The following is a 25,910-nucleotide window of genomic DNA, read 5'->3' as shown; positions in this document are numbered from 1 at the left end:
GACCAGATTCTTGTATGTTCTAGCAAGCACAGGGCCCGGCACAGTCCGTCACCACGATCAACTGGTGGTTGCAATTGCTGGGTTGGTTCTGTTTTCAGTCCTGATTTCCACTGGAAACAATGGGTGTTGCAGTCCAGCCTGGCTCTGCCCAGCACACACTCGGCCCTCCACATCAACCAGTGAGAGCTGCAGCCTAGTTGGGGCGACCCACAATAACCCCCACCGGGCCCGCTCCCTACCCTGGTTTGCCAGTATGTATAGCAGACTAGTCCAGTCTGTCCCACATCCTATTTGGCTCTTGTACTTGTCAGTGGGTATTAAAGCTTAGTTCTATCTAACCAACTCAACTCTCCAGCCCTCACGGATGTTGTTGAGTGCCTCTCTGTCTAGCCACCCCAGTCCCTGTCTAAGTTTTCATGCCCTCCCACGGGAGTAGCGACCCAAGAGGGGGGAACCCACTATTTCCGTCCTGGGTCTCTCTCAATCCCGGTTTATGATCTCTGTGGGTGGTTCTGTGATTTGACTTGACAGAATTAGTCACCAGTGCCAGCTTCTGCCAGCTGATGCTGTGGCTAAGCCCTAACAACCCTCACCCACTCTAATTTATGCTTGCACCAGTAGGAATAATTGGCCCAGCCTGGCTTTTCTCTGATCTAGTCCACATGCAGCGTGCAGGTGTTGTAGCCTTGCTTAGTCTGGTCTGTCCCCATCCCAGCCCAAGCTCTCCAGTGGGAGTAGCTGTCTGGCGAGGGGGCACCCCTTAATCCCCCCCGCCGGCTCTGCCCCTCCCTTCCTGGATCTCGCGCGTGCTGGTTGGGTGCTGCAGTCAAATCCAGTACATGCAACCTCACCCTAGCGTTCCATAGTGTGCACTGGTTTTGTCGCGACCAGTCCCGGCTCAACCCACACTCTGTTCTGGTGTTCGGATTTACCAGTGTATGACATGAACTGATTCATCCTGGTCTGCCCCTGACCCATGCCAAATGTATGCCAGTGGGAAACTTTCCATGGCCTATTCTGGGCTGTTTCCTATCATGCTTCTTGCGCTTACCTGCAGGGACTGTGTCCTGCCAGAGGAGTTGCCCAGGCTCCTCCATCAGAACCTCTCCCAATGCCAGATTTTGCGCATACCAGGGGGTCGATGAGCCAGCCCTATTCAGTTCACCTCCTGTCCTAGCAGGAACAGTGGCTTTTCCTGGCTTGCTTTCACCCCGTTCTGGTTCTTGTTGTTGGATGTTTCAGCCCAGCCATGGCTCGTCCATACCCACGTACAGCTCACACATGGCTCAGTATGAGGTTGAGACCCAGCCTAGTCAGTCCCACATCCACCCTGGTTCTCCAGGACACCAGATGGTGTTGGGGTCTGGCCTGGCCTGGTGTATCCAATCCCAGTCCACACTAGTGCCTTGGGAGATTGCAACTGTTTCCTAGATAGAATGCAACCTGATTCCAGCACACTCGCACCTTGGTGGGAACCTCAACCCAGTTAAGGTGTCCCCTTACCTCCCCAAAGGGCCTGTTCCTAGCCGTAGATCATGCGCCTGCCCGTGGTTGCTCTGACTCAGCATGTCTCAGTCCCTCACTTGTCTTGGCCTCTGCCTTAGACAGTGTGACTTAGTGTCCTTGACTCAAGTAGCTACCTAAGCAGTGATTCAGACAACCAATATCCCAGAGCTCTCTGGCCGGGCGGCCAGCAGGCAGAGCCGGGGAGGCCGAAGACTCGTTCACTGCCTTGCGGCAGTGTCTTTGGCGTGAGCCCCAGCATTGGGTCCGGCCCAACAGGGGCACCCCCTACAGCTGCCACACTGTGAGGAGTGGCACTTGCCCCCAAACCCAAGGCCCGAACCCCTCCCAAACTCACCCAGCCACCATATATTAGCAGCTGGGTGGAGCTAGGAATTTTAACCCAGTTCCCAAGTTCCCTCATGGTGCACTTACCCTGAGGAAAGAGCTCTCTTGGGTCCTGGGGGAGGCCGAGGACTCTGGTTGATTTCTGTGTAGCTTATTCTCATGGTGCTACAGTGGAGTCTCAATGGACTCCTTGTGTTTCTTCTGAGCCTTGAGAACCCAAGCATTGGTCTGCCACCTGTTTACCTAAATTTGAACTGATCTCCTGCTCACTGCCACCCTCACGAGGTTCACCTATGTCCCAGGGTTCCTTCAAGTGCCCTTGCCGCCTGACTTCCTTCCTAACCTACCTGGCATTAATATCCAGATGAGTTAACAAGATGCCCTTTATGGAGCAGCTTACTGTAGCTCTTCACTTGCAAGCAAAGGGGATGGGTTGTTGCAGCTCAGGAAGTTGGAGTTCTTGGTACCAAGTTCTGCGTTTTCCCAGGACTGGCCATCAGGGAAATGCACATGGAGGCTCTGCAGAGTGACTGTGCTGGGCCGTGTAGGTGGAGGTGTGTGTTCATTTCCCCAGGGACCCGCTCCCTCCTAAACCACATGGACGCAGAGTTATTGCTGTTGCTGTTCCTACTTTCAGTGGGCCTGGACCTTTCTTCCACATTTCCCCAGTCCTGTTAGCAGCCCTCACCTGCACAGGTGATATTGCCCTAGGCAAGGCTGTCATCTGAGCTAAGGCTGGGAACAGTGTGCTCCCCTAGCCTCTGCTGCCTGCCGACGTCCTCTATGGGGCTGGCAGCACATGGAAAGAAAAATAAAACAACCGTGTCACTAGGGCAAGAGCCCGATTTGTTGTGAGAAGCTCATATAGCTCAGCAGAGTGAGCAGCCTGGCATTTCTGAGGTTCCCAGTTGGAATCCCAGGAAGGGGCTGGGTAGGAGGCAGGGCGAGACCCTGAGACCCTGGAGCGGGGGGAGCTAGAGGAAAGGGCCAGCTGTGTCTCCACCGCCTCCCCCACCCCGGGGTGCCCTATTCCTACACCAGCCCAGCTGAGGTCTCTGTTTCCTCCAACACCCAGAGAGGCATTGCAGCCTCTTCGCCTGTGTAGCAGTCTGCGCCCCACCCCTACCGCTGGAGTTATTAGCCTCTCCGTCCCCATTGGCCCATGTCATCCCACCACCCTGCTATCCCCCCCTCAGCCCCCGCGCGCCCTGGTGTGTAGTTTTTCCCCACCAGCTGCGGTCACCGTTTACTCCACCAAGAAACACCCTGAGCGACTTCCTGAACACTGGGCCCCTTGGCTGCTGGACACCGTCTCTGCCCCACCCACGCCAAGAACTAATAAGGCCCCCGCGGAGGCACGCCCCACTGCTCCCCTTCACGTGTCAAGCCAGTGAGGTAAAATCCACTTACGAAAAATCACTGGGGGGAAAGCCAGAAGTTTCCAGAGGGTTCCCTTCTGCTCTCCCGCCCTCCTGTCTGCGGCTCTGTTTTCCTGAGGCCTCTTTCGCTGGCCAGCCTACTCATTTGCACTCCTGGCTCCATGCCACCGCCTCTGACTTGAAGCGGCTCCACACCGGTTCAGCAGTGGTGTTGGTCCCCAAAGAGCCAGGAGCCCAGAGCCAGCAGGTGTGCCTGGGAGACCTGGGTCTACTGCTGCCCTCCTGCCTCTGCGCTGGTGGGTTGGGCAGGTGCTGGAACCAGGGCAAGTGGAGGGGTGAAGTGCAGGGATGAGACCTATAGGCAAAATGACCTGGGAAGTGGCTCAAAGTTTTAAGAAGTGCGGTTTACTTTTTGGAGGTTTTTTTTTTTTTTTCTTTTTTAAGCAGAACTCAGCAGCGCACTGGAGGGCTCCCCACTGCTCCCTGCCACCAGACCATGGGGCCAGACTTGGGACAGGCTACCCCTGCTGCCTGCCAGACCGCCACACAGGGGACAGGCTCCCGGCTGCCTCCCCACTGGACCCAAGACAGGCTCCCTGTCTCTCCACCAGAAGGCAGACAGACTCACTCTGTATTCTCTTACTCTCACTGTATTTTCTGTCTGTATTCTCTTGCTCTTACTGTATTAGCCTTAGAAACATGATTTGGAATTCCACATCTGCCATCTCATAGATTCCCTCAGGTCAGGATCTATTCTAGATGATTGTGGGGTTCCCAGAGTGTGTACATTTGGTGCACAGAGAGCTCATTGTGTGTCTCCCTGGTGATTGTGACAGCCAGGTCCTTGCTCATGGTGTTGAGAGAGACAAGGCTGGCTGTCCCCTTGTCCTGCTGGCAAGCCTGGGTGACTGCCTGGGCTTATGGGCCGGTGTGATGTGGATGGTCCCTTCCTGGGGTCCTGCGAGGAGAGTCCAAGGGGTGCTGTGGCTTCTAACGGCAACAGCCCTGGTCCTGGGACAAGGGAATGTGAACTGAGCCCTGCTCCTGTCCTACAGGGTGACTACAAGGTAGACGGGAGCCTGTGCTCTGCAGAGTTGAGTCCAGGGTGTTGGGATGCAGGAAGGTCCTGTTGCTTGTAACCACCCCCAGGGGCCAGGGAGAGCCTGAGCTGCACTAGCTTGTGCACTTTTGGGAAAGGGGGGGCAGGAAGCCTCTGAGAGAGGCCCATGGAGAGCAGGGAAAGGGAAGCAGACTCATATCAGTCTCCAGAATGAACCTGCAACTCCATCCAATATTCCTGTGACAGCAGATTCCCTCCAGAGCAGCATTTCCTGCTGCCGTCCTGGGAGCTCCAGAAGTCTTGGATGTGCAGCTGATCATCCACTCTTCTTCCCTCTGCCACGAGGAGGGGACGGCTTTTAGGCTCTGCTCAGTCATGGTGCTTGCGGAAGTCCTCAAGCTCATTCTTTGTGTTCTGCTGCCTCTTCCCCTTGTGGCGTGTGCAGGTAAGTATGTGACCTGAGGGAATTTTCACCTTGGTTTGTGTGCAACCCTGTTTCAGCCCCCTGTGGGTCCAGCTCAGTCAGTAGCTTTGCAAGCCAGGAGAGCAGGAAGGAGAACAAGGGAGCTGTCTTTGGAGTGTGTGGGAGTGAAAGCAGCAAGGAGCACAGGTCTTGTTCCCAGGTGAGGGTGGCACCTGAGCAGCCAAGGTCCTGGGGCAGAGCATGCAGCTGGAGCAGTGGTCAGAGCAGGTGGGAGAAGGAGAGGAAGGGAAGAGGGAGAGCAGGAGGAGGGAAAGTTGGGAAGAAGGGCACTGAGCTGGTAAGAGGGAAGGGATAAGGAGGGGAGGAAGGGGAGGGCAGCTAGAGGGAGAAAGGCAGGGGAGAGGGAAAGCAGGGGGAGTGAGGAAGAGGAGGGAGAGAGAGGCCAACAGTGGCCAGGGTAGGACCAGGCCAAAGCCAAGAGCCTGGAATATTGTTGGGTCTTCCACATGGTTGGCCACCTGCTGCCTCCCAGCAAGCTAGACTGAGTAGCAGAGCCTGGTCTCAACCCAGGCACTCTGATGTGGGATACGGGCAGCCCAAGCCAAGGCTTAACCACTGCCTCAAACACCCACTTTTCTGCAGACTTTCCTTTTTGCCATGTAGCTCCCCCAGCAGTTGGCCTTACGTCCTCTGGGAAAGGCCACCGGAAGCAATGCACTTGCTGTGGGCTGTGGGTCCTTTGGGAAAGAGCCTAGTTTTTCTGATTAGTGGGTCCTGGGTCAGAGGGGTGGTCACAATCTGGTAACGGGACAGAGATTGCAACATTCTTGTTGGAGTGGCTGCATCAGCCTCCTGACCGCCTGTGCTTCCTCTTTGTGGGCCTTGTCATTATTCAGATCAGGCACTATCCAGGTTGGCTGCACATCTGGCTGGCCTGTGGGATCCCCGTGCTCTGAAATCCACAGGTACAGATCTTTATGTGTACATGTCCTGGCAGACATGGTGTCATTCCCAGCAATGCAATCATGCTGTCTTCCCAGTTCTGCACCTGCACTTAGCATCCCCTGTACTGAGATTTTTCACTGCATTATCACTTTGGGGTCATGTTCCACAGTGCCCAACCCCAGGCTTGAGCAGGAGCTGTGACTGTGCCTCTGATGATGCAGGTGCTCCTTTCTGTTGGCTGGTGAACAAGCATATCATGTTGTTGGCCCCAATTGCATATATACTTTTTTTAAAGATTTATTTTATTCTTACCTGAAAATCAGAGTTAGAGAGTGAGGGGAAAGAAAGATCTTTCATCTGCTGATTCACTCACCCAATGACTGCCACAGCCAGAGCTGGACTGGTCTGAAACTGAGTGTCAGTTTTTTCTGGGTCTTTCACATGGTTTCAGCAGTCCAAGGCCTCATGCCATCCTCAGATGCTTTGCTAGGTCATTACCTGGGAGCTGGGTTGGAAGTGGAACAGCCAGGACTCAAACAGGTCCCCATAGGGAATGCTGGCATTACGGGCAGAGAACTGATGAGCTACACCACCGTGCTGGCCTACTTTTTAATCCATTTAGCCAGTCTGTGTCTTTGTATTGGATCATGAGATCCACTTCCCTTCAGACTTCCCGTATTTAGCATATGTGCTGCCGAAGTGAGCATACCTTCAAAGTTATTACTGATAAATATCAACTTGATCCTGCTGCTTTCCCATAAATATTCATATTATTTGTTTTGGATTGCCTTTGCACTTTCAGTAGATGTTGTGCCTTCACTCTGTTTCCTTATGACGGCTATTATTCCATTTCTGTGTGCAGCATGGCCCTAAGTATCATGTGTAAAGCTGGTGAATGGTGACAGGTTATTTCAATTTTTGTTTGTTTTGGAAGGTATTTTATGTACATTTATAAATGAGAACTTTGCTGATATAGCATTCTGGGATGACAGATTTTTTTTAAGATTTAGTTCTTTCAAAATTCAGAATTGCACTTAGAAGGGAGAGAGAAGGAGGGAGAGATGAAGAGAAGGAGGGGCAGAGAAAGAAAGCAAGCAACGGACAAACAGAGAGAGAGAGAGAGAGAGAGAGAGAAGGGGTGAGAGAGTGAGAGTTTATCTTCCATTTGTTAGTTCATTCCACAAGTGGTCACATGGCTGGGGCTGGGCCAGTGAAAAGCCAAGAGCTGGGAGCTTCTTCTGGATCTCCTACATGGGTGTACAAGCCCTAGCAGTTGGACCATCTGCTGCTGTCTTCCCAGTCGTACTACCAGGGACCTGAATCAGACAGAAAGCAGCCCTCCACATCAAGGCAGTGACCTAGGTTGCCTTGCACTATTGAAGTGCTACACTGCTGGGAAGAAAGCAGCCAAAAGCTGGTGGGTATTCTGGGCCCGGTTAAAGCCCAATTAGTGTTAAATATTCCAGTATGCCAGCATAGCTGCTCTCTCCTCCCTCCTTCTCCCTCCCACCCACCTTTCCATCCTCCTTTCCTTCTTTCCTTCCTTTCTTGTTTTCTGTTGTTTTGGGGGTTGTTTTGCTGCTGTTTTGCTAGTTCCTTCAGGTATACACTTAGCTCATTGATCTGGTGTCTTTCTTGTTTCTTGATGTACATATGTGCTGTTCCTGGAGTGTGCTATAATTCCCTCTGGGTTCTATGTAGGTGCCTGTGTGAGTCTGTCTCTTGTCACTCTTGCCTCTAGAAACCTTCCAGGCTGACTGATCTGCTCTGATCTCCTACTGTCCCTGACATGCCCTGGAACCTTGTTTCTGGAATTCTCTTCCTCTGATCCACACCTGTCTTTGCCTTTCTCCTGCATCTTGGAGTCTGCTCTGCCGAGTGCTCCCAGGAGAAAGTAGCCGCCAAAGGGAGCATGCACACGGGGCCTCCCTGCTGCTGCCAGGGCCAGCACCACCTGCACCAGTCTTTCCAGAACACCCCTGTGCTGTCAGCTTTCATCCACGTGGTCTCTTTCTTTCAGGGTTGCTGTTCAGTTGGAGTGTGAACGTGCACAATGTGTGTGTTTGTACAAAGCTTCTGTCCCCAGCTCCCTGGTTCCAGGTGATCCTGTGTACCTCATAGAACCAGCATGAATGACAAGGAGCACAGGAGTGAGGAAGTCAGAGTCAGGGATGCAGGTGCCATGGCCGGGAGGTGATCTCCCTGATTTCCAGCCCAATCCTGCATGGGCTGCTTAGTGTCCTAGAACTGGAGGAAGGACTGTCTGTGAGTTGTTTTCAATGTTGTCATCAATGTTACTTGCATTTTTTCATTCACAGATGATCATTCTCTTTGCCATCGCTTCACTGTCATCCCCAGAGCCCAAGCTGGCCAACGAGTGTGTGAATTCCAGGGTTATATAGATGGCAAAATCTTTCTAACTGGTGCCTGTGGCTTCAACAAGGCCAACTGTTTTATTCTCCCTGGGAATGAAACACATATCCCTGACAATGAAGAAAAAGAAATGAAGGAAACATTCAGAGAAGTGACAGACATCCTCATACAACAGCAGGCTGAGATGAACCCAGCAGATGACACAAGCAGGGGTGAGTGGGAAAAGACCAGGGTGGCAGATGACAAGTATTGTGAAACCAGGGACTCAGGATTCTCCTTTGGAGGTGTAGAGTGGGGCAGGACCGGGAGGACAGTCAGGGCCAGGAGCAATGGAGGGGATGGGGGCAGAGGATAGCAGATGGGGACAAGGGCTTGTCAAGACTAATCTTGGCTGATCTCTTCCCAATGAGGACACATGCCCTCAGCTTGCAGGCAAGGATGTGCTGTGTGCGTGATGCCTCTGGGCGCACACATGGGTCCTGGCTGTTCAGCATCAGTGGACAGAAATCTCTCCTCCTTGACTCAGAGCAAAGAACATGGACAGAACTTGATCCTAGAGCCAGATGGCTGAAGACATGGCAGAATGACAGCCACATGATGGATATTTTCCGCAGAGTGTCCATGGGAGATTGTCAGAGCTGGCGTAAGAACTTCTTGCTGTAAAGGAAGGAAATGCTGGAGACCACAGGTAAGAGCAAGAGCTTTGGGAACAATTGTGTGTGTGTGTGTAAGCGTGCACGTGTGTGTGATGTGAGTGTGGCTGCTCTGTGTATATGTGTGGGTAGGAGTGTAAGTGTGAGTGCGTGTTGTGAGTATGGATTCTGTGTGTATGTGTGTGGTGTGTGTGTGTTGTGAGTCTGGGTCTTGTGTACACGTGTGGGTGTGTTGTGTGTGTGATTGTGTTGTGCTTGTGTGTGAATGTGTGAATGTGTGGGTGTCTGAGAGTGATCCAGCCTGGAGCCTTCTCCCCAGAACAGCAGAGTCCAGCCCAGCGTCCTCCCTGCATCTCCTCCCACCTCTGCTTTTCCTCTGCATTGTCTTCCTCAGGGCATGGATTTTACTCCACTCACCCTGCCTCTTCTCCAGCGTTCTAGCTGAGGCAGTCCTTGTGTCTAAGCCTCCTTCACTGTGCTCTCTTCCTAGAATCACATCCTCCCTGTTTTGCCTGCACACTCTCTTGGATCCTGCAGAACCCATATGGACTCCTGTGACCCATCTCAACCACCACCTGGTCCCTCTCCTCGTCTGGGACAGCGAGAGTATCATGTATCAGGGCACCCTGGCTCCCCTGTCTGGCAGATCGTTCCCTGAGGGTAGGACATATCCTCCCTCGCTGCTACCCGAGAGCCTGTCACTGTGACCAGCATGGAAACGGGAGGCAGTTGTGTGCTTGGCCACATTGCCCAACTGCAGAAACTGGAAGATTTCTGGATGCAGGAATCTGTACAGGGGCCATAACTGTTTTTGCTTGCATTTCAGCAACACCAACCACGACCCCAGAAGCATCACCCTCCAAAGCGACAGTCCTCAGGCCCAACCTCTCGACCCTCCTGCTCCTCACTGGCTTAGTTCTGCTTTGGCATGTAGGTGGACCCTTTCAGCATAGCTGGTGTTGAAGGCAGCATTGTGAGGGAAGCGGGAGGCAGATGGGTGAGGTAGGAGAATGGGAAAGTGAATTCCCCAAGTCCATCCCTGCCCTCTGGGCTGTCCCTTTTTATACTGGAAGGAACCAAGGAGAATGAGACCTGTGGGACTCAGGGGAATGTTCATTCCTGCCTAGTAACTTCTCAGTATTTCCCCCAGGGCTCTTAGCATAATTAGCAAATATGCCCTGAACACATGGTCTTGCAGGCCACAGTCCAACTGTCCACCATCTCCCATGCCATCTAGACCTGAACCTTATCAGTTTATCTTCTGCTTATTTCTGCCTTCATTCCTTAGGTGTTGACCCTAGCTTGATCCACACAGATAATGTAAGTTACAACATGGAGTTTGGAAGAACCTGAGTGATACGGGATAAAGATGAAGGCTAACACACGAGCTTCTTCTTGAAAGCCACGTCTGAACAGATCATAGAGATTGTGGTACAGTGCTGAGTCGTCTCCACGCAACCAGACAACACAGCGTGTGCAGGGCTTGGGGTGGTGCAGACTTTCTTTTTTGGCTGGCTTGCTTTCTTTCCCTTTTTTCATTTTACCTTTCTTTGCAAATTTATGTACTTGAATGTTAGGAAGAGAGAGAGGAGAGAGGGGGAAGAGAGAAGGGAGATGACAAAGAAACAGAGAAACACAGGAGCTCTTTCATTTGCTGATTCACTGCCCAGCGGATGCAACACCTGCGTCTGGACCAGATCCACACCAGCAGTAGGAACTCCATCGGCGTCTGCCGTGTAGGTGGTGCCTACTTGAGCCTTCCTCTACTATCTTCCTGGTTGTGGAGAACCTAGACTTGAACTTGCACTTGCACATGGGATGGCAGTATTATAAGCAGTGGCTTAACCCACTGCACCACAAAGCCAGCCCCATGAAAGCAATTTTCATTTGACCTGCTGTGTTCAGAATTAATACAGAATTGTACAGAAGTATTAGATAATGTATTTTAAGAGAATAATCAAATAGCTGGTGAGGAAGATTTAGAGATTACACATAGAGAGATTTGTTAGTAAATTAAGTTGTGGCAGATGAATATTTATGTATTAGTATATGTATTTATATGATAAAGTAACTATACAACTTTTAAAATAATTTATTTATTCTTATTAGGAAGGCAGATTGACAGAGAGTAAGATCCTCCATCTGCTGGTGAAGAACCTAGGTGTTTTCTGTTTTTGTGATTTCTGCCTTACTTGCATGGGTGGGGGCTGTGTGAGTGCCAGGCCTGGCAGACTGTGTGACACCCAGCAGGACACCTGGCAGGTCAGGTAGGCAGAGCGCTCCTCAGGAAGGAGGTCCCTGGTGTGCTTGTTAGATAAGTTGCTCACTGCCCTATTGTCCATCAATTTGTACTTTTTGAAAGTTGTTTGCTTCAAATCCACCAATAAAAGCCTGCCCACTTGCTCTTTTAACAGATAAACTGACCAATCATAACTGTGCGATTACATGCAATAGGCCTGAAATGTGTAAGAACCCTGTGCTGTTCAACCTCGCTCTTTTTTTTTCCTGCCCAGCTGTTCCTGCTGCAGCCTTGGCTGCAGCTGCCCCTCCCCTCCCAGCCCTGTTGGGTTGGGGGCAGTAGCTGGGAGACCCAGGTTAACCTGAACAAACTGTCCTTTATGCATTAGCATCGACTTCAGACTCTGGTTTTCTGGGGATCTCAAAATTCAGTACAACACTGACTACTCCCCAAATAGCTGTTGGCCAGAGCTGGACCGATCTGAAACAAGGAGCCAGGAACCTCAGCATCTCCCATTTGAGTGTAGGGTCCCAAGGCTTTGAGTCATCCCCGACTGCTGTCCCAGGTAATCAGCAGGGACCTGGAAGGGAAATAGAGTGGATGGGATACAAACTGCCACCAATATCGGATGCTGAAGTTTGCAGACAGAGGGTTAGTCAATTAAGCTATTGTGCTCTCCCACCTCAGTAAAACATGTTTACACAAATTGTTTGTGGTGTGTTTAGTAAATTCAATATCCTATGAGTAATGGAGGTCATGTTTTTTAACAATGCTTGATTATACCAGAAATTTTGTTATACAAACAATGAGGACAGGGTCAGGGCTGTGGCAGATAGGACTTAACCGCAGCACCCACTGTTGCACATGAGAACCAGAGTAGGGATAGAATGGGGTGGGATATGTCCTGGCACACACTGAACCATGCAAGTGCTGCATCTGGGTGTGGACCAGGTATGGCTGGGCTAAAGCACCCAACAATAAGAACAGCAATGGGTGTGGGCCAGTTGGGCAAGGCCACTGTACCTGTCAGGACAAGAGGAGGACTAAGTCAGGCTGGGCCACGACCTACCGATGTGCATAGGATCTCTCACTGAAGGAGATCTGATAGCATGGTTTGGGGAACTCCCTTGTCAGGATGCAGTGCAAAACCTGAGTCAGTGTAGATTTGTTGGGCTTTGCTTCAGCATCAATTGGCAAGTACTGGGCCTGGAAGCAAACCTTGTCAGGCTAGACTGCAGAAGTACCTGGAGAGTGCAAGATCAACTAGCAGTGTATGCCTTGGTTGAAGCGCATGAAGGACAGAGCCGGATCCCGTATAGACAACCACACACAGGAGTCATTTCAGGAATCACATCAGAAGAAGTTTCTTTGGGATTTCCTCAGCTGAACTGCTGGACTCAGAATTCTGATCATGGGGAGAACTGTAGGATCTGGGGTCTGATTGTGGAGTGCACGTGTCAGAACTGGGTCTCCTCAGTGGCTTAGAGCTGTGGAGTGCATGGTCAGATGCAAAAGGAGGATATGGCATGTCACTGGGGTCAGCAGGAAACATCTGGTACCATGCAGAGGAAGGGAGATGGCACACATTGTTCAACTACCCTGGCCAAGCATTGACAGCAAACAGCTGAGTGAATGGAGACTCAAATGTGGCTTATGTCAGCCAATGGACCTTGGAAGGGTTTCCTCATCCTTGGAGCAGCAAGATCAACAGCATCTCAGAACTACTGAAAACACCTAAGCAGAACCTCAGAGCATGCTCCATATTGGGGACCCTGGGAGGAGATGAGGTTGCTGTTCCCCATCCCTAGGTAATGAGGTGGTTGGGAAGCGGTATGCAACTTCTTCCTCATCTTCTCCCTTTCCCCAGACACAGGAAGAAGAAAAAGCAAAGTTAAAAGCAATGTTCTCACTCTCTTTCCCCTAATCCTTGTCCCTTCCAACTTACTCAAATATGTAAGCATGATAGAAAATAAATTTATAAGATGAAAAATTAAAATAATAATAAAAAAGATGACCATGACAAGGAAAAGAAAAGTGAGTTACTGCACAAGCTGGCATAGGAACGTAACGTAGACTAGCACAGACTCTCATTAATTGCTTGCAGGATGCAAAAGTGCCTCAGCCTCCTTCAAAGAGAAGTTCTTTCTTACAAACTCATTTGATGCAGCCATCACACAATCTGGTAATTGCACAAATGAGTTGAAATTTGAAGTTCTGGGAAGAGCTTGCACACACATGGTTATCATAGCTTCATTGGGAGAACTCAGGGCAAGCAAATTATCTGTCAGAAGGAGTGTGATAAGCACACTGGTGAATACACACAATGGTGAAGCATTCCACAATTTAAAAAATAAGCTATAAAAGACATGGGCAATCCAGAAAAGTATATTGATATCTCTCTCCCTCCTCTTCCTCACTCCCTGCTTTCCCTCTCCCCTGCCTTTCTCCCTCTAGCTGCCCTCCCCTTCCTCCCCTCCTTATCCCTTCCCTCTTACCAGCTCAGTGCCCTTCTTCCCAACTTTCCCTCCTCCTGCTCTCCCTCTTCCCTTCCTCTCCTTCTCCCACCTGCTCTCTCTCCCTCTGCCTCCTCTCCCTTTACCGCCCTCCCCACCTCTCCTCTCCCTCTAATCTCTCTCTTCTCCACCTGTCCCTGCTAGCCATCTCTTGCCCACATGCTCTGACCACTGCTCCAGCTGCATGCTCGGCCCCAGGACCTTGGCTGCTCAGGTGCCACCCTCACCTGGGAACAAGACCTGTGCTCCTTGCTGCTTTCACTCCCACACACTCCAAAGACAGCTCCCTTGTTCTCCTTTCTGGCTCTCCTGGCTTGCAAAGCTACTGAGCTGGACCCACAGGGGCCTAAAGACAGGGTTGCACACACAACCAAGGTGAAAATTCCCTCAGGTCACATACATACCTGCACGTGCCGCAAGGGGAACACCCCAGACCCGAGGCAGAAGGCAAAGAAGGAGCTTGAGGACTTCCACAGGCACCATGACTGAGCAGAGCCAAAAAGCCGTCCCCTCTTCGTGGCAGAGGGAAGAAGAGTGGATGATCAGCTGCACATCAAGACTTCTGGAGCTCCCACGACGGCAGCAGGAAATGCTGCTCTGGAGGGAATCTGCTGTCACAGGAATATTGGATGGAGTTGCAGGTTCATTCTGGAGACTAATATGAGTCTGCTTCCCTTTCCCTGCTCTCCATGGGCCTCTCTCAGAGGCTTCCTGCCCCTCTTTCCCAAAAGTGCACAAGCTAGTGCAGCTCAGGCTCTCCCTGGCCCCTGGGGGTGGTTACAAGCAACAGGACCTTCCTGCATCCCAACACCCTGGACTCAACTCTGCAGAGCACAGGCTCCCGTCTACCTTGTAGTCACCCTGTAGGACAGGAGCAGGGCTCAGTTCACATTCCCTTGTCCCAGGACCAGGGCTGTTGCCGTTAGAAGCCACAGCACCCCTTGGACTCTCCTCGCAGGACCCCAGGAAGGGACCATCCACATCACACCGGCCCATAAGCCCAGGCAGTCACCCAGGCTTGCCAGCAGGACAAGGGGACAGCCAGCCTTGTCTCTCTCAACACCATGAGCAAGGACCTGGCTGTCACAATCACCACGGAGACACACAATGAGCTCTCTGTGCACCCAAAATACACGCTCTGGGAACCCCACAATCCTCCAGAATAGATCCTGACTTGAGGGAATCTATGAGATGGCAGATGTGGAATCCAAAATCATGTTTCTAAGGAAAACCCAATGAGATGTAAGAGAATACAGACAGACCAAACAAGGACATTGAGGGACCGCGCAGTGGCCTAACAGCTTAAGTCCTCACCTTGAACACACTGGCATTCCCATATGGGCACTGATTCTAGTCCCAGCAGACCTGCTTCCCATCCAGCTCCCTGCTTGTGGCCTGGGAAAGCAGTCGAGGACAGCCCAAAGCCTTGGAACCCTGCACCCATGTGGGAGACCTGGAAGAGACTCTTGGCTCCTGGCTTCAGACTGGCTCAGCTCCAGCTATTGTGGACACATGGGGAGTAAATCAGTGGATGGAAGATCCTCCTGTCTCTCCTCTCTGTATATCTGACTTTCCAAGAAAACAAAAAGTAAATATTTAAAAAAAAAAGCTAAGAAATAAGGAAACTGATGAGTGACGTGAATGAAAACACATTCAGGAATCAAAGCTCACAAAGAAGAACCCAATAGAAATGTTACAGAAACCTTCAACAAGTAAAACACAAAATACGATTGACAGCTTTGATGCAGAATAGACCAAGTATAGGGAAGAATTTCTGGAGGACAACACTTTGGAAATACCCAAACCAGATCAAAATAAAGAGAACTCCCAATGGAACTGCTGAACTTATGTAGACAAGGGGATGCTGGACGGTCTGACATGGTCTGTACCAGCAATGTCGGGGCACACTTCAATAACCGAGTGATTGAACTATCCTCCTGATGAAGGATTACACCATTGTAATAATAAGGAGAAAATCAGTGGGGGCTGAGAATTAGGCGGAGGGGGAAGGCAGAGAAAATCCCAGACCCTATGGAATTGTACCATGAAATTCAAACTAAAAAGCATAGTTTTAAAAAAGAAATAGAATGACATCAGTGATCCCCTCCAAAATATATGATGGGATTCCCATAAAAGGCTGCGTTAAGGGCCTGACACAAAGGCTCAATTGGTTAACCCTTCACTTGTAAGCACTGGGATCTCATATGAGTACCAGTTCATGTTCCAGCTTCTCCATTTCCTATCCAGCTCCCTGCTTGCAGCCAGGGAAAGCAGCAGAAAATGACCCAAAGCCTTGGCATCCTATATGCTTACAGGAGACCTGGAAGCAGCTTCTGGCTCCTGATTTAGACATTGCTGCACTTGGGGAGTGAACCAGCAGACAGATCTTTCTCTTTGTCCCTCATGCTCTCTATGGGTCTTCCTTTCCAAAAAAGTGGATACATCTTTTGTTGTTGTTTTAAAAAGCTGAATTAATGGTGCAACTGGGTGCGGCACAGTGGCCTGGGAACAGAAGTCCCTGCCTTGAATGTGCAAGGATAGCATATGGGCACTGGATCTAATCCTGACAACCCTACTTCTCATTCAGCTCCTTGATTGTAGAGGACGGCCCAAAGCCTTGGGACCCTGTGCCCAACCCCCCTCTGCGTGGGAGACCTGCAGAAAGTTCCTGGCTCCTGGCTTCAGATCAGCACAGCACCAGCCACTGCAGCCACTTGGGGAAGTGAATCATCAGACAGAAGATCTTCCTCTCTGTATCTCTGAATTTGCAATAACAATCAATCAATCAATAAATATTTAAAGAAAACAAAACAAAGAGTGAGACTCATAGTAAGTGAATAACCATAGTGTTATTTTCCTGGTAACTTGATGCTGTCCTCAGTATTTCCTGCAGAGGAGTGTGGATTTAGGGATCACAGTGTAAAGAAGGAAAGCCATCCACAGTGGTTCACACTCTTAGCATTACAAATGCTTCAAAACATGGTGGGGGAGGGGTGCTGGCTGCACGCTGGCAGAATTGGCTAATCCTGCTTATAGCCTGGGAAAGTAATGGAAGATGCCTCGAAATGTATATCCTCCTTTTCACTGTAGAATCTGCCACAGAGTGAGCCCGTCCCCCTTCCAGCGGAAAGGCGGGGAGCCTATCTAGGGTCCTGCAGGGAGGGTGCGGGGAAGGTGCGGAGAGGCGGCGGGGAGCCCATGGCGGTCCAGCGGGGAGCCCATGCCGGTCCCGCGGGGAGCAGCAGTAAGCCTGTTCCGCGTCCCGGTAAGCCAGTACCTTTTCCGTTATGCAGCAGCGGCAAACCCGTGCCCTGTCGCAGTAAGCCTGTGCCGCGTCCCGCTAAGCCTGTACTGTAACCCAGTAAATCTGTCCAGTCCCGGTATACTGTCCGTGTCCCGGTAAACCGTCCGTGTCTCGGTAAGCCCGTGAGGGGTCCCGGTAAACCTGTGCTTGTCCCGGTAAACTCTCCGTGTCCCGCTAAACCAGTGCGGGTTCCCGGTAAACCTATGCCGTGTCCCGTTAAACTCGTTCGGGGTCCCTTTAAACTGGTGCGTGTCCCGGTAAATCTATGCCATGTCCCAGTAAACTGTCCGTGTCCCGGTAAACTCGTTCGGGGTCACGGTAAACCGGTGCGGGGTCCCGGTATACTGTCCGTGTCCCGGTAAACTCGTTCGGGGTCCTGGTAAATCTCTGCCGTGTCCCGGTAAATCTATGCCGTGTCCAGGTAAAACCGTGCGGGGTCCCGGTAAACCTGTGCGTGTCCCGGTAAATCTATGCCTTGTCCCGGTAAGCCCGTGCCGTGTCTGGCGGGCAGGCGGAGAGCAGAAGAATGCCCTCTGGTGCGCTGCCCAGTGACTTTTTATAGGTGGGGCGTAGGTCACGAGTTTGGAGTGTTGTGGGGAGATGTGAGACTTCCTCTCCGCGAATGCTAACCGCGAAGGCAAGCACAGGCGCGCCTCACCAAAAAGATGATCGTTATCTTTCTCGTTCTTTTTTCTCGTTCTTTTTTCTCGTTCTTTTTTCTCGTTCTCGTTCTCGTTCTCGTTCTCGATATACTCAACGGAAGGGAGCATGCGCTGTAGCAAGGAGCCCAGGCTGACCGGGGAAGGCTCACGACAAAACAACACGATTTCCGAGAACGGTATCGGTATACTCAACCGAAGGGAGCCTCAGCTGGTGCCCTCAGCCCGGGCACACTCGGCACGGCTCTGTACGAGACCATTTGCCATCCTTATCGGTTTACTCAACCGAAGGGAGCATCAGCCGGAGCCCGCAGCCCGGCCAGACCCGGGACGGCTCACGACAAAGACCATACAAAACGAAAGGGAGCATCCGCTGGAGCAAGGAGCCCAGGCTGACCCGGCACGGCTCACGACAAAGACGATTTCCGCAAACGGTTTCGTTTTACTCAACCGAAGGGAGCATCCGCCGGAGCCGCAGCCCAGTCCGACCCGGGGAAGGCTCACCAGGGAGACTTTCTTTCTCTGCACATTCACCCCGAAGGGGCACCAGCTGGAGCCCAGAGCCCGGGCACACCCGGCACGGCTCACAAGAAAGACGATTTTCGCAAACAGTTTCGTTTTAATCAACCGAAGGGAGCATCAGCCGGAGCGCGCAGCCCAGGCCGACTCGGGGAAGGCTCACCAGGGAGCTTCCCCGATAGGTAGACTCACCCCGAAGGGAGCATCCATCTGAGTCCGGAGTCCAGGCATGCCCGGGACGGCTCACCACAAAGACGACTTCCCTGAGCGGTGATCCGGTATGCCTACGCCGAATGCAGCATCCGTGTGACACGACCGTTCCCGGGTCTGCCCGTGTTAAGGGCTCCAAGTGATGCTCCCTTCAGGGTGAAGTGCAGAGAAAGATAGTCTCCCTGGTGAGCCGTCCCCGGGTCTGGTCAGGTCCCGGGCTCCGGCCTCTGCTCCCTTCCGTTGAGTATAGCGATACCGATCGTGGAAATCGTCTTTCTTGTGAGCCGTGCCGGTGTGCCCGGGCTCCGGGCTCCAGCTGGTGCCCCTTCGCGGTGAATGTGCGGAGAAAGAAAGTCTCCCTGGTGAGCCTTCCCCGGGTCGGACTGGGCTGCGGCTCCGGCGGATGCTCCCTTCGGTTGAGTAAAACGAAACCGTTTGCGGAAATCGTCTTTGTCGTGAGCCGTGCCGGGTCAGCCTGGGCTCCTTGCTCCAGCGGATGCTCCCTTTCGTTTTGTATGGTCTTTGTCGTGAGCCGTCCCGGGTCTGGCCGGGCTGCGGGCTCCGGCTGATGCTCCCTTCGGTTGAGTAAACCGATAAGGATGGCAAATGGTCTCGTACAGAGCCGTGCCGAGTGTGCCCGGGCTGAGGGCACCAGCTGAGGCTCCCTTCGGTTGAGTATACCGATACCGTTCTCGGAAATCGTATTGTTTTGTCGTGAGCCTTCCCCGGTCAGCCTGGGCTCCTTGCTACAGCGCATGCTCCCTTCCGTTGAGTATATCGAGAACGAGAACGAGAACGAGAAAAAAGAACGAGAAAAAAGAACGAGAAAAGAGAACGAGAAAGATAACGATCATCTTTTTGGTGAGGCGCGCCTGCGCTTGCCTTCGCGGTTAGCATTCGCGGAGAGGAAGTCTCACATCTCCCCACAACACTCCAAACTCGTGACCTACGCCCCACCTATAAAAAGTCACTGGGCAGCGCACCAGAGGGCATTCTTCTGCTCTCCGCCTGCCCGCCGGCATCTCCGCCTTCCTGCCTTCTGATTCGCCGTCCGGTCTAGTCTAATTCGCGGTCCGCCCTGGCTGCCGCCGCCTGGGACGTGGAAGCGGCTCCGCACCGGAGCAGCAGCGGTGTGGGCCGCGAGGAGCCCTGAGCGAACAGGTGCGCCTGGGAGACCCCGATCTACTGCTGCCCTCCTGCCTCTGCGCTGGTGGGTTGGGCAGGAGCTGGAACCAGGACAAGTGGACGGGTGAAGTACAGGGATGAGACCTGCAGGCAGAATGACCTGGGAAGTGGCTCAGAGTTTTAAGAAGGGCAGTTTACTTTTTGGAGGGTGTTTCTCTTTTTTAAGCTAGAACTTGGCAGCGCACTGGAGGGCTCCCTGTCACTTCCCCGCCCTACTGGGGACCGGCTCCCCGCCGCTCCCCGCCTGACACGGCACGGGCTTACCGGGGCAAGGCATAGATTTACCGGGACACGCAGAGGTTTACAGGGACCCCGCACGAGTTTAACGGGACACGGCATAGATTTACCGGGACACGCACAGGTTTACCGGGACACGGCATAGATTTACCGGGACATTCACAGGTTTACCGGGACCCCGCACGGGTTTACCGGGACCCCGCACGGGTTTACCGGGACACGCACCGGTTTACCGTGACCCCGAACGAGTTTACCGGGACACGGACAGTTTACCGGGACACGGCATAGATTTACCGGGACACGCACCGGTTTATCGGGACCCCGAACGAGTTTAACGGGACGTGGAGAGTTTACCGGGACACGGCATAGATTTACTGGGACCCCGAACGAGTTTAACGGGACACGGCACAGATAACGGTACACGCACCTATTTACCGGGACCCCGAACGAGTTTACCGGGACAAGGCATAGGTTTACCGGGACCCCGCACGGATTTACCGAGACACGGAGAGTTTACCGGGACACGGCATAGATTTCCCGGGACACGCACAGGTATACCGGGACCCCGCACGGGCTTTCCGGGACACGGACGGTTTACTGGGACACGGACAGTTTACCGGGACAGGGCAGATTTACTGGGTCACACTACAGGCTTACTGCGACAGGGCACGGGTTTGCCGCTGCTGCCCACCAGAAAAGGCACAGACTTACCGGGACGCGGAACAGGCTTACCGCTGCTCCCCGCCTGACCGGCATGGGCTCCCCGCACCCTCCCCGCATGCTCCCCGTCTTTCCGATGGAAAGGGACGGACTCACTCTGTGGCAGATTCTACAGTGAAAAGGAGGATATACATTTCGAGGCATCTTCCATTACTTTCCCAGGCTATAAGCAGGATTAGCCAATTCTGCCAGTGTGCAGCCAGCACCCCCCACCACCATGTTTTGAAGCATTTGTTTGTAATGCTGAGTAAGAGTGTGAACCACTGTGGATGGCTTTCCATCTTTACACTGTGATCCCTAAATCCACACTCCTCTGCAGGAAATACTGAGGACAGCATCAAGTTACCAGGAAAATAACGCTATGGTTATTCACTTACTATGAGTCTCACTCTTTGTTTTGTTTTCTTTAAATATTTATTGATTGATTGATTGTTATTGCAAATTCAGATATACAGAGAGGAGGAGAGACAGAGAGGAAGATCTTCTGTCTGATGATTCACTCCCCCAAGTGGCTGCAGTGGCTGGTGCTGTGCTGATCTGAAGCCAGGAGCCAGGAACTTTCTGCAGGTCTCCCACGCAGAGGGTGGGGTGGGGGAGAAAGGGGAGGGTTGGGCACAGGGTCCCAAGGCTTTGGGCCGTCCTCTACAATCAAGGAGCTGAATGAGAAGTAGGGTTGTCAGGATTAGATCCAGTGCCCATATGCTATCCTTGCACATTCAAGGCAGGGACTTCTGTTCCCAGGCCACTGTGCCGCACCCAGTTGCACCATTAATTCAGCTTTTTCAAAACAACAGCAAAAGATGTATCCACTTTTATTGGAAAGGAAGACCCATAGAGAGCATGAGGGACAAAGAGAAAGATCTGTCTGCTGGTTCACTCCCCAAGTGCAGCAATGTCTAAATCAGGAGCCAGAAGCTGCTTCCAGGTCTCCTGTAAGCATATAGGATGCCAAGGCTTTGGGTCATTTTCTGCTGCTTTCCCTGGCTGCAAGCAGGGAGCTGGATGGGAAATGGAGAAGCTGGAACATGAACTGGTACTCAAATGAGATCCCAGTGCTTACAAGTGAAGGATTAACCAATTGAGCCTTTGTGTCAGGCCCTTAACGCAACCTTTTATGGGAATCCCATCATATATTTTGGAGGGGATCACTGATGTCATTCTATTTCTTTTTTAAAACTATGCTTTTTAGTTTGAATTTCATGGTACAATTCCATAGGGTCTGGGATTTTCTCTGCCTTCCCCCTCCGCCTAATTCTCAGCCCACACTGATTTTCTCCTTATTATTACAATGGTGTAATCCTTCATCAGGAGGATAATTCAATCACTCGGTTATTGAAGTGTGCCCCGACATTGCTGGTACAGACCATGTCAGACCGTCCAGCATCCCCTTGTCTACATAAGTTCAGCAGTTCCATTGGGAGTTCTCTTTATTTTTATCTGGTTTGGGTATTTCCAAAGTGTTGTCCTCCAGAAATTCTTCCCTATACTTGGTCTATTCTGCATCAAAGTTGTCAATCGTAGTTTGTATTTCACTTGTTGAAGGTTTCTGTAACATTTCTATTGGGTTCTTCTTTGTGAGCTTTGATTCCTGAATGTGTTTTCATTCATGTCACTCATCAATTTCCTTATTTCTTAGCTTTTATTTAGAAAAAGATTTATTTTTTTTTCTTGAAAAGTCAGATATACAGAGAGGAGGAGAGACAGGAGGATCTTCCATCCGCTGATTCACTCCCCATGTGGCTGCAGTGGCTGGAGCTGAGCCAGTCTGAAGCCAGGAGCCAAGAGTCTCTTCCAGGTCTCCCACATGGGTGCAGGGTTCCAAGGCTTTGGGCTGTCCTCGACTGCTTTCCCAGGCCACAAGCAGGGAGCTGGATGGGAAGCAGGTCTGCTGGGACTAGAATCAGTGCCCATATGGGAATGCCAGTGTGTTCAAGGTGAGGACTTAAGCTGTTAGGCCACTGCGCCAGTCCCTCAATGTCCTTGTTTGGTCTGTCTGTATTCTCTTACATCTCACTGGGTTTTCCTTGCAAACATGATTTTGGATTCCACATCTGCCATCTCATAGATTCCCTCAAGTCAGGATCTATTCTGGAGGATTGTGGGGTTCCCAGAGTGTGTGCATTTGGTGCACAGAGAGCTCATTGTGTGTCTCCGTGGTGATTGTGACAGCCAGGTCCTTGCTCATGGTGTTGAGAGAGACAAGGCTGGCTGTCCCCTTGTCCTGCTGGCAAGCCTGGGTGACTGCCTGGGCTTATGGGCCGGTGTGATGTGGATGGTCCCTTCCTGGGGTCCTGCGAGGAGAGTCCAAGGGGTGCTGTGGCTTCTAACGGCAACAGCCCTGGTCCTGGGACAAGGGAATGTGAACTGAGCCCTGCTCCTGTCCTACAGGGTGACTACAAGGTAGACGGGAGCCTGTGCTCTGCAGAGTTGAGTCCAGGGTGTTGGGATGCAGGAAGGTCCTGTTGCTTGTAACCACCCCCAGGGGCCAGGGGGAGCCTGAGCTGCACTAGCTTGTGCACTTTTGGGAAAGAGGGGCAGGAAGCCTCTGAGAGAGGCCCATGGAGAGCAGGGAAAGGGAAGCAGACTCATATTAGTCTCCAGAATGAACCTGCAACTCCATCCAATATTCCTGTGACAGCAGATTCCCTCCAGAGCAGCATTTCCTGCTGCCGTCCTGGGAGCTCCAGAAGTCTTGGATGTGCAGCTGATCATCCACTCTTCTTCCCTCTGCCACGAAGAGGGGACGGCTTTTTGGCTCTGCTCAGTCATGGTGCCTGTGGAAGTCCTCAAGCTCATTCTTTGCCTTCTGCCTTGGTTCTGGGGTGTTCCCCTTGCAGCACGTGCAGGTATGTATGTGACCTGAGGGAATTTTCACCTTGGTTGTGTGTGCAACCCTGTCTTCAGCCCCTGTGGGTCCAGCTCAGTAGCTTTGCAAGCCAGGAGAGCCAGAAAGGAGAACAAGGGAGCTGTCTTTGGAGTGTGTGGGAGTGAAAGCAGCAAGGAGCACAGGTCTTGTTCCCAGGTGAGGGTGGCACCTGAGCAGCCTAGGTCCTGGGGCCGAGCATGCAGCTGGAGCAGTGGTCAGAGCATGTGGGCAAGAGATGCCTAGCAGGGAGAGGTGGAGAGGAGAGAGATTAGAGGGAGAGGAGAGGTGGGGAGGGCGGTAAAGGGAGAGGAGGCAGAGGGAGAGAGAGCAGGTGGGAGAAGGAGAGGAAGGGAAGAGGGAGAGCAGGAGGAGGGAAAGTTGGGAAGAAGGGCACTGAGCTGGTAAGAGGGAAGGGATGAGGAGGGGAGGAAGGGGAGGGCAGCTAGAGGGAGAAAGGCAGGGGAGAGGGAAAGCAGGGGGAGTGAGGAAGAGGAGGGAGAGAGAGGCCAACAATGGCCAGGGTAGGACCAGGCCAAAGCCAAGAGCCTGGAATATTGTTGGGTCTTCCACATGGTTGGCCACCTGCTGCCTCCCAGCAAGCTAGACTGAGTAGCAGAGCCTGGTCTCAACCCAGGCACTCTGATGTGGGATATGGGCAGCCCAAGCCAAGGCTTAACCACTGCCTCAAACACCCACTTTTCTGCGGACTTTCCCTTTTGCCATGTAGCTCCCCCAGCAGATGGCCTTACGTCCTCTGGGAAAGGCCACCGGAAGCAATGCACTTGCTGTGGGCTGTGGGTCCTTTGGGAAAGAGCCTAGTTTTTCTGATTAGTGGGTCCTGGGTCAGAGGGGTGGTCACAATCTGGAAACGGGACAGAGATTGCAACATTCTTGTTGGAGTGGTTGCCTCAGCCTCCTGACTGCCTGTGCTTCCTCTTTGTGGACCTTGTCATTATTCAGATCAGGCACTATCCAGGTTGGCTGCACATCTGGCTGGCCTGTGGGATCCCTGTGCTCTGAAATCCACAGGTACAGATCTTTATGCGTACATGTCCTGGCAGACATGGTGTCATTCCCAGCAATGCAATCATGCTGTCTTCCCAGTTCTGCCCCTGCACTTAGCATCCCTTGTACTGAGATTTTTCACTGCATTATCACTTTGGGGTCATCTTCCACAGTGCCCAACCCCAGGCTTGAGCAGGAGCTGTGACTGTGCCTCTGATGATGCAGGTGCTCCTTTCTGTTGGCTGGTGAACAAGCGTCTTCCACTCCTTCCAGAGGCACAGAGAGCACTGGAACATTTCCTGAATCTCCATTTCATCTCTACCCTGGATGTTTTGTGTTCCCTCCCTATGCAGCCTGCCATGGATGTTCTGAGTTTTGTAGTGCTTGTTGTGCGGGCTCATCAGCCCTATTGCCTGTAGTCCTGTCCCAAACCTGTCCCATGGTGATCAGCACCCTCAAGGAAGCCCCCATGCACTGTCCCATCACCTGCAATCCATGTGAGCAGATTTTCTGCTGCCGTCAGGCCTGGCCTGGCACTGCCCTAGCAGGCTCATCACTGGTGGGTGGGCAGAGTGGAGGTGAGGCAGGTATGGGGAGTAAGATCCTTCAGAGGCAGAAGGAGATGCAGAGGTGAGCCCAGGAAAGTGCTCTCAAGTTCCCCTGCCCTTGAGAAGGATGTTTCTGCTGGCACAGAGCTGGTGCCTGGGTGATGCTCACCTGTATTATTCTTTCACAGACCCTCACAGTCTGAGGTATAATGTCAGCATCATTCCTCAGCCCAAGCCTCAACAGCCATGGTGTGAAATTCAAGGGCACATGGATGAGATGGTGTTTCTCTCCTTTCACTGTGGTGGTGAGGTGAACCCCTTGGGGCCCCTAGGAAGGAAGCTCAACAGCACAGAGACCTGGGAGGAACAGATTGAAATGCTGAAATATGTGACTGAGGAGCTCCGGAAGCAGCTGCTGGACCTTAAATCTGAGATCTTCCCAACCACTGGTATGTATGAAAGGCACTCTGAGGACAGCAGAGCCTCTGGACATGTGTATTTTATTGTGTGTAGATCAAAGCAACATTTTTGCTATGCAGGAATAAGGACAGGGTACCAAGCACAGAGCATGCCAGGAAATACCAGCGGGACAGAAGCAGTGGATACCAGGTGGGATGAAGTATTTATGAAGACTGATGTTGGCCCATCTCTTCCCAATGGGGACAGATGTCCCCACCCTGCAGGGCACGATGCGCTGTGAAAAGGAAGGCAGTGAGAAAATACACTGGTCCTGGGAGTTTGGCTTCAATGGACAGAGAAACCTGCTCTTTAGCTCAGACAACAGTATGTGGACAGAGCTTGAAGCTGGAGCCACGTGGCTGAAGACAGCCTTGGAGAATGATGGGGCCATGACCAAGTTGTTGAAGAATGCCTTAGCAGGAGTCTGTGAGAAATGGCTTTTGAGCTTAAATCGATCCAGGAAGAAGATGCTGGGGACCACAGGTAACTAGGATGAGGGCTGGGAGGGAGAGGTCTTCCCTAGGGATGGCATGTGGGTGTGGGTGTGCATCTGAAGGTGTGTGTGCAGTGAGTGTGGTTGTGCGTGTGTGCTGTATGAGTGTGCTCTGCCTGTGTGTGTATGAAAGTGCAGATACTGTGAGTGTGTATCTGTGAGTGTTTTTGTGTGTGAATGTGGCATGTGCATGCCTGTGTGTGCACATGAGGGTGTAGGCCTGTGTACATGTGTATGTCAGTCCCTCCCTCTGCCTTTCCCGCCAGCC

The 25,910-nt window shown here is 52.1% G+C and overlaps 1 protein-coding gene and 1 long non-coding RNA gene across 2 annotated transcripts; both read left to right on the top strand.

The window, feature by feature from the left end:
- Window positions 1-4,658: 4,658 nt before the first annotated feature.
- LOC131481205 (UL16-binding protein 2-like) lies at window positions 4,659-25,640 on the top strand. The gene is made up of 3 exons (XM_058668910.1): window positions 4,659-4,735; window positions 24,879-25,139; window positions 25,357-25,640. The coding sequence occupies exons 1-3, from the start codon at window positions 4,666-4,668 to the stop codon at window positions 25,638-25,640; spliced, it is 615 nt and encodes a 204-aa protein (XP_058524893.1). The 5' UTR covers window positions 4,659-4,665.
- Window positions 8,643-10,275, top strand: LOC131480400 (uncharacterized). The gene is made up of 3 exons (XR_009245511.1): window positions 8,643-8,720; window positions 9,512-9,615; window positions 9,974-10,275. It is a non-coding gene; the product is annotated as an uncharacterized LOC131480400 (long non-coding RNA).
- Window positions 25,641-25,910: the final 270 nt, after the last annotated feature.

The sequence above is a fragment of the Ochotona princeps genome, chromosome 1, assembly GCF_030435755.1.
Source record: "Ochotona princeps isolate mOchPri1 chromosome 1, mOchPri1.hap1, whole genome shotgun sequence".
Classification (NCBI taxonomy): domain Eukaryota; kingdom Metazoa; phylum Chordata; class Mammalia; order Lagomorpha; family Ochotonidae; genus Ochotona; species Ochotona princeps.
The sequence above is the reverse complement of the archived record's forward strand: the minus strand, read 5'-3'. Positions and strand labels throughout refer to the sequence as shown.